Source organism: Neoarius graeffei, chromosome 5 (assembly GCF_027579695.1).
Source record: "Neoarius graeffei isolate fNeoGra1 chromosome 5, fNeoGra1.pri, whole genome shotgun sequence".
Taxonomy (NCBI): domain Eukaryota; kingdom Metazoa; phylum Chordata; class Actinopteri; order Siluriformes; family Ariidae; genus Neoarius; species Neoarius graeffei.
The window spans coordinates 32,663,027-32,676,745 of record NC_083573.1 but is presented as its reverse complement, the minus strand read 5'-3'; the positions used below and the strand labels follow the sequence as shown (position 1 = coordinate 32,676,745).

General features: G+C 40.8%; 1 protein-coding gene across 2 annotated transcripts in view; it reads right to left on the bottom strand.

Annotated features, from left to right (window-relative positions):
* The window catches only part of flot1b (flotillin 1b), a 57,821-nt gene that overhangs the window by 13,701 nt on the left and 30,401 nt on the right, over nucleotides 1-13,719 (bottom strand). For both annotated transcript variants that reach the window (XM_060921574.1, XM_060921575.1), the window contains exon 3: nucleotides 7,934-8,009. In XM_060921574.1, the coding sequence (XP_060777557.1) occupies nucleotides 7,934-8,009 (76 nt within the window). The remainder of the gene's footprint in view (nucleotides 1-7,933; nucleotides 8,010-13,719) is intronic.

Sequence of the window (13,719 nt, the reverse complement as noted above, 5' to 3'; positions counted from 1 at the left end):
CCTTTGGCCTATTCTGGAAAGTGCTCAGTGATGATTGTGATCACTCAACACTGGGAGGTGCAGTGTTAACCATGGAGGATCTGGTTAAAAATCTGATACATGGTGATGCCAAGGTAGCAGTTTTTTTTCCCCCTTGGAGTGGCCAACAAGGATGAGACGCTCCTTATAAAGTGGCACGTCTCAGTAGGGGTTAGGCGTCCAGCCTGTCTCTAGGTTAGCTCGATAAAATCCACCATCCTACGGGCTCACCTCTGCTTAAATAAACAAACAGCTGGCCTGTTAGGTTGGCTGGCTTTCGTCAGGTCCAAATAACAGTAGGGCGTGTACCAGGCACAGGAAGGAAGGAAGGCACTCTACAGACTCATTGTCCTTGAAAGCTACAAGGTCAATAATTTAATTCACATAATTGAGTGATCTTGCATTGGCAGAAATCCCAGACTCCGCCACAAGATCACCCCAGAGTCATCTGGCGCAAGCAAGAGGAGCTTATTGCCAGACCATGCATCTCTCCAACTGCTGGCAAGGCAGTTCTGAAGAAACCCACCTCAACCAGACGGGGTTTTATACGGAGGGTCTCTGTATGGGCACAAGGAAGAGCTCCCATGCTCAAGTCCTTGGGTACTTGATTTGTTCTAGCAGTCCTTGGAGAAAATTCTAAATCTGAGAAATTGAACAATGCACAGGGTCCAGCTGATAAGGTGATCATAATTTCCTGAACAACTTATACGAGCATACAAAGCCCATGTACTGAGGGCTCCTGCATCGCTAGATTTTCATATTTATTCTATGGTACAGTCCATAAAGGTGAACTGGCTTGAACATGCCTCATCATCATCATCATCTACTTGACCAATAGATATACTTTGGGAGGAAGCTACCAAATGGTCTACTCCGGTGTTCTGACAACTAGAGCGGCAGCTACAATTAGACACTTTTTCAGATTTACTGATTTTAAAAAAAAACAACATTTTACAAAAGGTGAGTTTCAGTTACAACAGTTATTATTGGTTAATTAATCAACCAGAAGACCCCGCCCCCTCACCCTTTGATCTGGTCATCTGATGACGCAGCTTGTTACCTGAGATGGAATTTTTTTTGGCACGATCAGAAATTCTTCGTAAAATCCGGACATGATCATTGCAGGTAAGCGTGGTGGAAAGATCATGGACATGTTTTTACTGATCAAATTCACCGATATTTCATGATCTCCTCGTTGAAACCTACTTTGTTTCTTACCCTCATTCGAGAGTCGTCATTTTGCAGCTAAACGCGTGTTTGAGAATCACGTGAGGTGTCGATAATAGTGATCACTTTCACCGGTGTCCACCATTATCGACACCCTGTGGAATTAAGTAACGTTTACAACTGTTAATGATCGATCTTTGTGTAACATTGTTGAAGTAGATGAAGTACTTTAATAAATAAGTAAATAAATAAAAGTGCTGTGATTTATATTGTTTTTTCTGATCCATAACAGAATGGAATGTTTATAGTGTGTTTGGAATCCAGTTGCAATAAAAAGAATTAGAGCAGAATTAAATTCCTAGCATATAAAAAAAAAAAAAATTACATGCTTGAAACATTCAGATTTTTCTCTTCCATTCAGAAAATTTTTTTTGCGCAGTTTGTTGTAAATATTTACCGTATATTACAGTATCAGTAGACATTTTATATTTGGGTTCGAGGAATGAGATGCAACCTTTGACCTGGAATTTCATGTGGTTACAATGTCAATTGCCATTTATTGGTAAACTACAAAACTAGGAATTAATACAAAAAAACAAAAAACAAAACGAATGATTAAAATGTGATCTATGAAAATACTTAGAAAGTGGAACAAAAAGATGACAGGTTAAACGTTATCAGTTCATTAGTTTACAAACAGAATTACTTCCTCATTTACATTAACACTGACATTTATATAAAACACCGACATTTATATAAAACACCGTATTTTCCGGACTATACGTCGCTCCGGTGTTTAAGTCGCATCAGCCAAAAAATGCATTATGAAGACGAAAAAAAACATATATACGTCGCACTGGACTATAAGTCGCACTTTTTTGAAGGGTTAATCTATCCATAGAATCTGTGATTGTATCTGATAAGCGGCGCGTGGTTACTGCGCGACTGCATTGTTTATTTAATAAACGAACAGCTGAGCAGTGATAACACGCCCTTTGCCCTGTAAGTAGCCTAGTCTGATTATTTTAAATATCTACTACTATCTTGAATACTATCACTATCGTTATTACTAATAGCCTATATTATTATTATTATTATTACTAATATTAGTAGCCTATTACTGATGCATTAATCAGTTTGCTTTTAGAATATTTTTACCGGTAGGGCTTATTATCGCCCCATGGCTCTTTCATCTGTGTTATTAAAGCTGTAGTCATCATCGAGGAGTGTCATTCTTCATTTTTGTCGAATTTTATTTCATCAAATCAGAGGTCAAGTAGGCTATAGGTATATCATCTCCAAAGACAGGTACGGTAGTAAAAACAACCGTCTAGTAAAAAAAAAAACGCTTTTAAATCCCCTACTTAAATCCTTAAAATGAGTCATTTAACTCAAGTCTTGTGTGATCTGATCTCCAATGGTGAAATAAACCGGTTGTGATACGAGTAGTCTGTTATTTTAGAAGATAAATTTAATATATAATTTAATATATAGCCTAATAAAAAATAATATTTTATAACATATCACGACATATTACTGTCTGTAACTGTTCGTCACTAAAGCATTTTCTAAGATCATAATGTCTGATATTATTATTTTACACACACAATAAGCGCGTGTCCGTAAAGTTATAGTAAACCACCCCCCGCCTTTTTTTTTTTTTTTTTTTTTTTTTGAGTCGCCAGACCCACCCACCTCCTGCGTTCCGGGACCTCCCACTTCACAAATTAAGCACTGCCTAAAATCATTACATAACTTATTTAAATAACTATAGGCCTATCATTAATAATAAAACACAGGTCAATCAAGTTTATCAAGCTGACGATTTCACTCCAAATCAGCAAATCCATTGAATTCCTCATCCTCGGTGTCACTTCTGAACAACTCTGCCAACTCCAGCGGCAGACGAAGCGCCGTTTCCTCTTCTTCGGCGTGGCTGTCGTCAGCTCCAGTTATTCCACGGTGGGGGAAAAAATAAATAAATACGTCGCACCGGAGTATAAGTCGCATGGCCAGCCGAACCATGAAAAAAAAAAAAAAGTGCGACTTATAGTCCAAAAAATACGGTATATGGAAAATATTTTGTACAAAATAAGTATATGTAAAACAAACTTCAAATAAAAACTGTTTCGTTAACTTAATACCACATACCGATTATTTTTTAATAAATAATCATCTGGATGTCGATAATTGTGGAACGGTGTCACGTGATCCGATATGCCAAGTACCTAGGAATCAACTCTCTTTTTTTTTTTTCCCAGTGGAAGTTTGAGTAATTATTTATGCACAATTTACGTACTGAAAGTCTTTTCTACTTTTGCAACGGCCGAAAGATCGTTAAGGTGTCGATAATTGTAGCCGCTGCTCTAGCAAAAGCAGCAGTGGGAACGACCATCTAGGGTCTACAAATCGGACTCTGATTGTAGCTGCTGAATCCTGCGCTGTGGTTACAGAATTCTACGTGGATCACTCCGTCATGTAGTCCGATATGTGCACAGGCAAGATGGAGAAAGGGAATGACTGATACATCAACTCTAACCCAAATGACAGTATTGTAAATACTGTCCAGTACATCACTATGCAACCTTGTTGGAAGATCTCAGCACGACAAAGGTGGTATCCAGATGTTACACACCATCACTAGCTTTTAAGAGGAGTGAAACAGTACCATAATTCCAGCCAAAAGTACTTCTTCCAGCTCTGGTTCTTCTTACTTTTTCCTATCCCAGACTTGATGCTGCAGAAGTCCACCCTCTGGCTGATCTGTTCAAGTCTGCTAATACCTCCTAGTGTTTGATATCCACTCTTTATTTTAAAGTTTCCCTCTGATGCTAACCCTTCACCCCCTTGGGATAGTAGAAGTATGGTCTTAGGATTTATACGAAAACGATTGGGATCATATTCGAAGAATGTATTTGCATCATCTGCAAATCATTAGTCTTTTTACGATTAGAAATTCATACACAGGATTCTGTACAACTCCCCACGGCACATTCCAAACGTTCTTTAAAAATGCCATTCGTATTTTTGTCCGTGGATCCTGGCAGCGTCCCCCAGTCAAGCGTCTTTCGCAAATCTTTGAAGCCTGCAGACCATTTGTCCACTTTAAGAAAATGTACTCTTAGATCCCCAGCATTACGTTATACGTACTCAGAGATCTAAAACCTCTTCAAAACAAAAATACTAATGGTTTGCTCAACTGCTATTAAAAAGGCAGTTCTCAGGATTTCATAATGCGCCTATTCCTTCTCTGAATAGAGCCTTTTTATGTTTGACATAGCTGGAAAGGGCCACTGCCAGGCTATATCACACAAAGAAAAATATAAAAATAAAATCTACAAAGCTAGCACTGTAGAATTTTTTGTCCAGAGTTATTGATTTTGTTTGCTTCTCTTAGTTCCCCCTCGTTCCATTTGTTGTTGCTTAAAAATACAGCTGAAAGAAAACATGAGAACCCTACACAGGGGTTGGCAAACCATAGGCACTTTTGGAGCAGAGGAAATGGTCGTTAGAACTGTAGGAGGAAGTCCCCCCCCCTTTTATGTGTGTCTGCACTACAGGAACTGAGAACAATTATAGTTATAGTGCCAGGGGGCAGTACGGTGGTGTATTGGTTAGCACTGTCGCCTCCCAGCAAGTATTTGCCACTTAGCTTGCTGACGAAAACAAACATTGCCACCAAATTTCAATGAGGATTTTGGCCACTCATGAAGCACAGCCACACCAAAACGCAACTCGTGAAGCTTGGAGAACAATCGCCGTGCATCACACAATAGATAGTGATGCTACCAAATTTTCAACGCCAAGTATTCGCAAACTCTTTGCGAGCTGTAGTTTGACCAAGGTCTGAGAGCCATATAAACAGCCGACTGAGTCTTTTCGTCCACCCCCCCAAAAAAATAAATAAATAAAAACCCGACACCAAAAGGAACAAGTTGATTATCCTGAGAAAGTCCATTCCTGCCATAAAACCAAGTTATTCTACATTCTCCAGACTTTAAACAAGGCCATATCATGTTTAGTGGCTCCTCTGGTACTGAGGTCATCGTGGCCAATCATAGTAATAAACATTTATAGCACTGTAAACATTGACCATGCCATTATTCACCAGTCAGAAAGTGGAGTTACTCAGTTATCGTTTAGCTGCTCTCAGACAGAACAAGAGCGCTCCGAGAGCACAATATCCCCCGCTGGCAACTCGGCCACAACTCTGGTAAAATGCAACTGAATTGAACGAAATTACAATATGCGTATTACCGACATATAACAAATACTCCTGTCAAGTTTCGTGAAATTCCTCCAAAAATTGTGAGAGGAGTTGATTTCAGAAGGTGAGTACGCTTCCCGGGACGGATATCACCACGACATAATCCCCCTTCGGGCCTTTCAGCCAGCGAGGGATAATAATTGTAAGGGAAGTTGATTTCAGAAAGCAAGCACACCTTGATGAAATTGCCAAAGTACAAGTTTGTTAATAATGAAGGGCAGAACTCTGGGAAAATCTGCCCAAATTAAACGAAATTTCAGTCTGCGTATAACTGTCATATAACAAAGCCTTTTGCCAAGTTTGGTGAAATTCCACCACTAATTGTGAGAGGAGTTGATTTCAGAAGAACGCACACCCTCAGGCCATCCTTAAAAAAAAAAAAATCCGTTTCCTGTCCACCGGGTGAGCAAAAAAAAATTCAGTCGGGAGGGAGGGATTTTTTTTTTTTTTTAATGGATGGATAAGAAATCGCAATGCTGTGTTTGCTTTTTCTTTCAGTACTTTATTACAAAAGCGACACATTTAATAAAATATGACAGTTTAATCAACTGAAACTTGTACAAAAACTTTAAGTTAGCATTTTAAATGCTGACTGCAACATTTTCAAAAATTTTACAAAAGGTACTTAAAATGTCCGACACACGGACTTTTTGTAGTTCTAAATCGAGCGTTAGGCCGAGTTCGGATGAAATTACACTATTAAAATGATCACTGAATGATTTGTTTTTCTGAATCTTTACTATTTTGTTGTTCGCTAGAATACCATTTTGCGATTTCACACTTAAGCAAATGTTTGAAAACTCCGGATCGCCTTCCTTCATGGTGGCTGCCGTTTTTTTGTGCCGCACGGCGCATGCGCAGAGCTGATTCAGTTCAGAGTGCGCGCGCACTCGGCGGAGGCAGTAGTGTGTCGGAGGGAACAGAAGCAGAGATGACGCTTATTTTGTCTCCGGTAAACCAGTCTTCTCTCGTTCAATTACGTGCTGGCGTCAAAAGACACCGTTGGTTGTAAATGAAGCCAAACTGAGTGGTTGGAGTGTATTTTCATACACAAATGGAGAAACGTTGGCTGAGTGTGTAATTGTGTCGCCCCACTGCAGACCGTTGTCGTTGTTAATTCATAGCATGCTCAGCTGCGTGAATGTGTCATGCACCGAAAATAAGAGATTTACAAGCCAGGAACGCCTCATGATGCAATACGCAAGAAAAGAAAGAAGATTTACTGCCATTTTACTTTGTATTTTAGTAAAGTGAATAAATAAATGGTCTGTGGAAAATACATTTAATCCTGGGAACTGCGTGCACAGGAGTTTATTTTGTGTTTATCCCCCCCGGCTGGCTACTTATTTGTCATGGCTGGCTAGTATGAGCCTTAGTGGAAAGCCCTGGGAATGCGGAAATACCAAGTTCGATTTTAGATTTACGAACCCGAAAAACGTCGAAAAACCGGCGTTAAAAAAAAAAAAATTTCAACCACACAAACAGCACTCACCCGGCCTGTGGACCGGAAACAGAACATCTTTTAATAATGGCCTCATGAAATTCATCTCATCTCATTATCTCTAGCCGCTTTATCCTGTTCTACAGGGTCGCAGGCAAGCTGGAGCCTATCCCAGCTGACTACGGGCGAAAGGCGGGGTACACCCTGGACAAGTCACCAGGTCATCACAGGGCTGACACATAGACACGGCCTCATATTGTCAAAGTTATTTAATCAAGGGTCAAAACTCTGGGAAAATTTTCACAAACGAAATTAAATCCCAATCTGCGTATTACCGTCATATAATGAGGCCTTTTGCCAAGCTTTGAGAAATTCGTCCAAAAACTGAGAGGAGGAGTTGACGTCAGAAGGAAAACACACACCAATGAAATTGTCAAAGTATAATTTTGTTAATCAAGGGCTACAACTCTGGTAAAATGTGACCGAATTTAAAATTACAATATGCGTATTACCGACATGTAACAAAGAATCCTGTCAAGTTTGGTGAAATTCCTCCACAAATTGTGAGAGGAGTTGATTTCAGAAGGTGAAATGATGCTGAATTCCATGTTTGTAAGCAACATTTGCCAAATTAAAAAAGACGTGCATCTCAGGAAATCAACAGTAAAGCTGGAAGGGGTTAGATGACGGAAGGAAGGAAATATCAGAAGACCTGTTTGTGGTAATTGATTTTATGCTATGTACAGTGCGTAGTGGACAGAAATTAGACTGAATTCATTTGAATTGACTGTACACGTTATGCGCTTACTCCCATTATTAATTATTTTCAGCATTCCTTAACCCATGGTTATAGTCATTTTGCTTTCATTTCATTCACACTGATGGATATTTCTGCTTGCAAAGGGATAGCTCGGTACAGAGGATGGGTTCTGTGGTATAAAGGATTTTAAATATCTTCACATCTTTCCTTGGTGTCTGAATAAATGGTCAAGACTTTTCTTTAGTATATCTAAGTGGACGGAACAGTACTGAATCTGTACCTCTGAATCTGCTGAATGCAAGGGAAGACGAACACTCGTCCGCCCGCAACCATAAGTGGAGGAGAACGGCAACAGCCTGGAAGAGGAGAAGAGATGGATCAGATCCCAGAATGCACTCGACTCAACAATTAGTATAGCATACATCAGTATCACTTTCCCCACACTAACTGCATATCGTGCCTCTGTTACTATATCTGTGTTCCCATTAAACAAAAATCAAACAGGCACAGTGTCCTTTTATCTGTCGGATCTATTATGAAATCATAGCAGCACTGGTTTGAGTAAGGGAGCAATTTATTTTAATGCCATGTCAGCACCTGAGGCTATAATCATGGCAAGAGCATTTCGAAAAGATGACTTTATAAATAAATAAATCATTAAAGAGAAATACAATTGCATCAATAAATAATTAAAATGAGCTGCTTTAAAAATGCACATGACAGAAACCAACACTTTTTGTGGTGGCACCTTCTTAAAAGCACACAGCACTGGTTTGAAATAACAAAAGTTGAAGGAGGAGGAAAGAAAGAAAAAAAAAAAACCACAACACGGGTCATTGCACCGAAACTTAGTTGCAACGTGATCCATCAGCGACTAAAGTAACTGAGAGGAGGACGAGAAAAAGTGTCAAAAGAAGGCTTCGTGTAATGAAATCACTATCCCTTCCTCCTCTCAGTGTTCACAAACTAATGACAAATATTCCACATGATGAGAACGGAGAAAAATATTCTGAATAATCAAACAAGTGGACACATGGGACATTTTGGCCCAATCCCAATTCTAATTTCTACCCCTACCCCTCCCCCTTCCCCTTGGCCCTTCCCCTTGAAACTGAGCTACAAGGGATAGGGCTTGAAATTCAACCCTTAAGTATTGGGATAGCCCTTCAACGATCGCATACGTCATCGCGTACCTCCGTCAGCATTTACGTTAGCAAAACGCGACCAAATGCGTCACTGGCTGCGACCAGCCGCTACAGTCAGAGCCAGAACAGAAATCTCTGCTGGCAGGGTGTGATTTGTTAACTAACACCACTGAATGGGATATCTTTGGCGCTTCGTGCACCACATCCGACAGAATGAGGTGTCAGAACACTCATGTAAACAATAAAAGCGAGAATAACAGAACAAAACGTACGCAGTCAAGCAACCAAAAACAATACTCACTCCCAAAGCTTTTTAGCAGCAGCTTGGATTTCAGAAATCGCTGCTCATTCTCAGCTCGAAAGCGAATCAAGCGGCGTGTTTCCTCTGGATAACAACTTAAAACACGTAAATAATGGAGAAAATACATTTATGACAATCTTTCGCCGCGGGAACCGCCATCTTTCTGAAATCCGCATGAAATCTCGCTGAAATCCGCATGGCATTGTGGGAAATCACTCAAACCCCTTCGTTCGGAGTCAGCTCCAGGAAAATCTCCGTTTGGAGGGGTACAGAAGCCCTCCCCCTACCCGTTAACTGGGATTGGGATACCCCTACCCCTTCACGTGAACGCGCAAAATGGAGGGGAAGGGCCAAGGGGTTGGTCCAAGGGGTGAAATGGGATTCGGCCTTTAGTAACTAGAGATGCGCGTTTCAAATTTCTCACTGATGATCAACACTCGTTAACTGACATTTAAAAATGCATTATTTAGAATGGAAGTGTCTGAAACTCATTGCAAAAAAAAAAAAAAAAAAAAAAACCTCCCCCCCCCAGAAGGGGTTTATTTTTACATGTGCAAACAGCAGCAGAAAAACATGAGGACTGACACAATGTCATATCACACACCTGTAGCGCTGCTCTGAACGGAGTAAAACACATGGAATAAAATGGCCCAATAGAGATCTTGCAGTCACGTGACCGGAAAGTACACAACCGCCATCTTGTCGGTCAAAAACACCGCTGAATACTGCTGCACTCGTGTACAGAATGGATCAATTTCAACCGACGGACTACACGGCTCATTTTTCTAATGAACAGATAACTAGATACATGTCTAAAATCAACGATCTACAGATTTGTGACCCTTATGGCTTACCGGACGGAGTTTTCACGACCGGATTTTGAACTGTCAGCGGAATACCTGGACGTGTATAATTACCTCATTAACTTTCCCTCGCTGTTCAGTGGTGAAACACTGCGTGCTTATAAACCTCTGGACAGTTATCTCTACAGAAATTCAGGATTTGTCAGCGACTCAGATGTGGCATCTTGTAAACAAGAATCCTCATTGGATGGGTAAGTCACTTAAGTATTGAGTATAGCACTGACCAGCCAATTATAGAATAGAATAAGGTAATTCCAAGTCGTCCGTCTTGTTTACCTGGCGTTGGAGAGGTAGAGGCTTGGCAGTGGAGATTTGAGTGGCCGTTTTCTGAGCTTAGTCAACAGGCCGGCTCTGCAGCCTCGCTTTTGCTTCGGCTCCCGGCACCGCCTCCTTCGCTTTGCTTCCGATAACAATCCACGGAGACCCCGCTGGCCTCACTATCTCGTCCAGAATGTTTTTTTTTTTTCTCGTCCGGAATGTTGTGCATGCGATGGAAATCGCTACAAACCGTCATTTTCTGCTGGAAACCAATGTCCAGTAAGTCCATACGGTTGTAGTGGATATTGAAGTCCGGTACAGACGAACAACACGCAAAAATACACACAAAAAACGTGCACAGGTAGGGAGAGCTTGTAGCCGCAGCCGTTGTAGTAGAATTGTATATAGTAGGTTTTCCAGAAGAAAAGGTAGAAGTAGAACCAGAAGTAGAACCAGAAGTAGAAGGCGGAATATGGCGTTTGACCGACACGATGGCGTCTGTCACAATCTGGATTGGCTGTGACGTCACATGCAAGTGCTCCATAGGTCGACACGAAAACTTAACTATCTACACTCATCGGCCGCTTTAAGAGGAACATGTTCTCGATTCTAAGCTGCCTGTTCTTGGCTGCAGGAGTGGAACCCAATGTGCTGTTCTGCTGTTGCATGCTGAGCTGCTTTTCTGCTCACCACAGTTGTAAAGAGTTGCTATGAGTTACTATATTCTTCCTGGTAGCTCGAACCAATCTGGCCATTTTCCTCTGACCTCTCTTATCAACAAGGTGTTTGTTTCCACCCACAGAACTGTCGCTCACTCACTCACTCGATGTTTTTTGTTTCTCGCACCATTCTGTGTAAACTCTACAAACTGTTGTGTGAAAACCCCAGGAGATCAGCAGCTTCTGAAATACTCGAACCAACACCCACAGTGAAAGTCCCACTTTGAGATCATGATTTTTCCTGTTCTGATGTTAACGTTCGCTTCAAACTGAAGCTCTTGATTTGCATCCGCATAAAACAGCAAGTGTATGGGTGTTCCTAATAAAGTGGCCAGGGAGTATAATAAATATTTAGCTATTTAATGAATGTTTACGCAAATAGCAACGAGACTTTCGAATGAACAAAAACAGATTAAAAACATACACACAAACACTGAATCCTCCAGCACTGAGTGCAGTGATGTATAGAACCAGGATAGACGAGATCTTCTATAGCCTCGATCACAACCGGCTGTACGTGCTCCTACGGCCAGTCTACGTGCAAAAAACGCAAGAAACGCACGGAGGGCGCGCGTGTGACGTGCTGATTTTCGAGCCGTAGACCGGCCGCAGAGGTTCGTCATGTCAAACAAACTCTACGGGCGCTTACGTTTTTTTCAGGTTGCAAGACAAACTTACGGCCAACGCGTGTCTTTCTCCATGAACACAAAAAAAAAAAACGCACGGCCAAAAAATCGTACGTCCGGTTGTGACCTAGGCTTATGTAGTACTTCATTTTGCTCAGACTCAACGAAATGTGGCTCTCGGCCATAAAATAAGTATTAGCCAGTACCAGTCAAAAAGTCGGAGACACCCCCTTTTCATGAATTAAATGACATTTCATATCTTAAAAGTAATGATGGACGTCGTTTCTCTTTACTTAGTTGTTCGGTTCGTGACATAATATGGATTACTATAGTTGTGGAATAGGGCTATTTACTGTATTATTTGACCTCAAACATTAAAGAAGGTAAGAAATTGTGCCAATTAACTTTTGATGAGGCACCTGTTAATTGAAAAGCATTCCAGGTGACTCTCTCATGAAGCTGGTTAAAGTGTACCGGTACTGGTCATGCTTACAACATTAATCGTGCTTTATGTATTACTTATAGACAAAAGACATGCACATTCAGTCAAAAAAAAAAAAAAAAAAAAACCCCACAGTAAAAGCACTTTTGTGGACAATTTTATTCCGTGAATTACCCGCAGGGGCGGAACCAATGGGGAGCAGCCACTGCCGGACGGAAATGACGTACAGTCGTCGATTCCAGGTTATTGGGTGCGAGTAAACAAGCAGGGTTCTGTAGGTCGAGGTTCCCAGTCAACTTCAGAACATGTTGAATAAATATAGATCTAATACTTGTAATAGATCTTTATGACGCATATCTATTATTTCATGACAATATGTGCAAATAGTTTTGGTTGTACTTTGGAGTTGAGCGCTTTTCTTCACAGGCAACATTCTGCCAATCCAGTTTCTCAAAGATTAGTACCCAGATAAACAAAAAGTGCAAAGTAACAACGTATTGCCAGCTGTCATTTGGATAAAAGTAACAACAATTAGAACGAGATAACATGTCGGCAAAGGCGTAGGTTTGGTATTAACATTGGCGGGACATAAACCCAATGCCAACCCCCAGTGGCGCCAACTTCAGGTCAACATTAGAAGGTCACGATATTTTGCTCTGTTGTGTTCCACCAAAAGAGTATCCATCATCTCCCCAAAGTCCAGACTTTTCAAATTTGAACTTCAGAACTGTAGTAATTCATGAATAATAATAATAAAAATAAGCAATTAATTTGATTAACTGCAAATCTTGCATGTGATGATTAACTCATTCTACCAATTTGCAAATGTGCTTTACAAGCAAATAACGCATTGACTGCTGGGAGGGAGTATGTTCCGTTCCCTCATAAATGGAAGTAAAACACATCTGGAGCCTTAAACACTGCGTTATATGAGGCTGGCAGGGTGAGTAGGCTATCTTCTGTGTGATCTTTAACCAGTTTTAGAATGCTAGTTTAAGCTGATGTGTGACTGATCTAACGGTAAAACAGGACGAGGTCTCGCGAACTTTGACACGTTGAAAGGTTGCAATTTTACTTAGCAACAGAATGCATCTGAATTCTGATTGCTTGTTATGTTATTGCCCTTTCGTGGTCTTCTTGAGTGGAGAGGGGAGGGAGAGACGGTTCTACAGAGAGGTTTTTAGCCAACCGCTTTCAAACGAACCCCCTCGAAAGCCAATCAGTTCAGCGTATGTATGCACTTCGTATGTGACGTTTTCAAAAGAGGCGGGAGTAACCAAAAATTTCTGATCAAGGCGGCGGAGGCTGTTATGCTTATTACGTGAAAATGTTATTTGATTAAAAGGTGTCTGGGCCACGAACAATGTCCACATCGCCATCGGGTTGTTATTTGCATGTGTCATGTTACACGAACTTGGTCAGGGCTCTGCAGGTCTTAACTGAAGCACTTCAAATTAAGGGTTAGCGGGCTGCTAAAGTTTGCAGGCACTTCACAAGCAAGACTCAGTGCAATTTATTAGCCAACATTATCACAGTTTGATATGATTTAATAATGAACGCCTTTGTGACCTTAATGAACACCAGTTGTTGTCGGTATCAAGTCGGATTGTTATTTACATGCCACACAAACTTAGAAAACGCAGTCATATTTGTATGTTGTCGTTTTTACACGCCGAATATGAACTGTTGTTAAGTGATTAATTTTAGGAGCT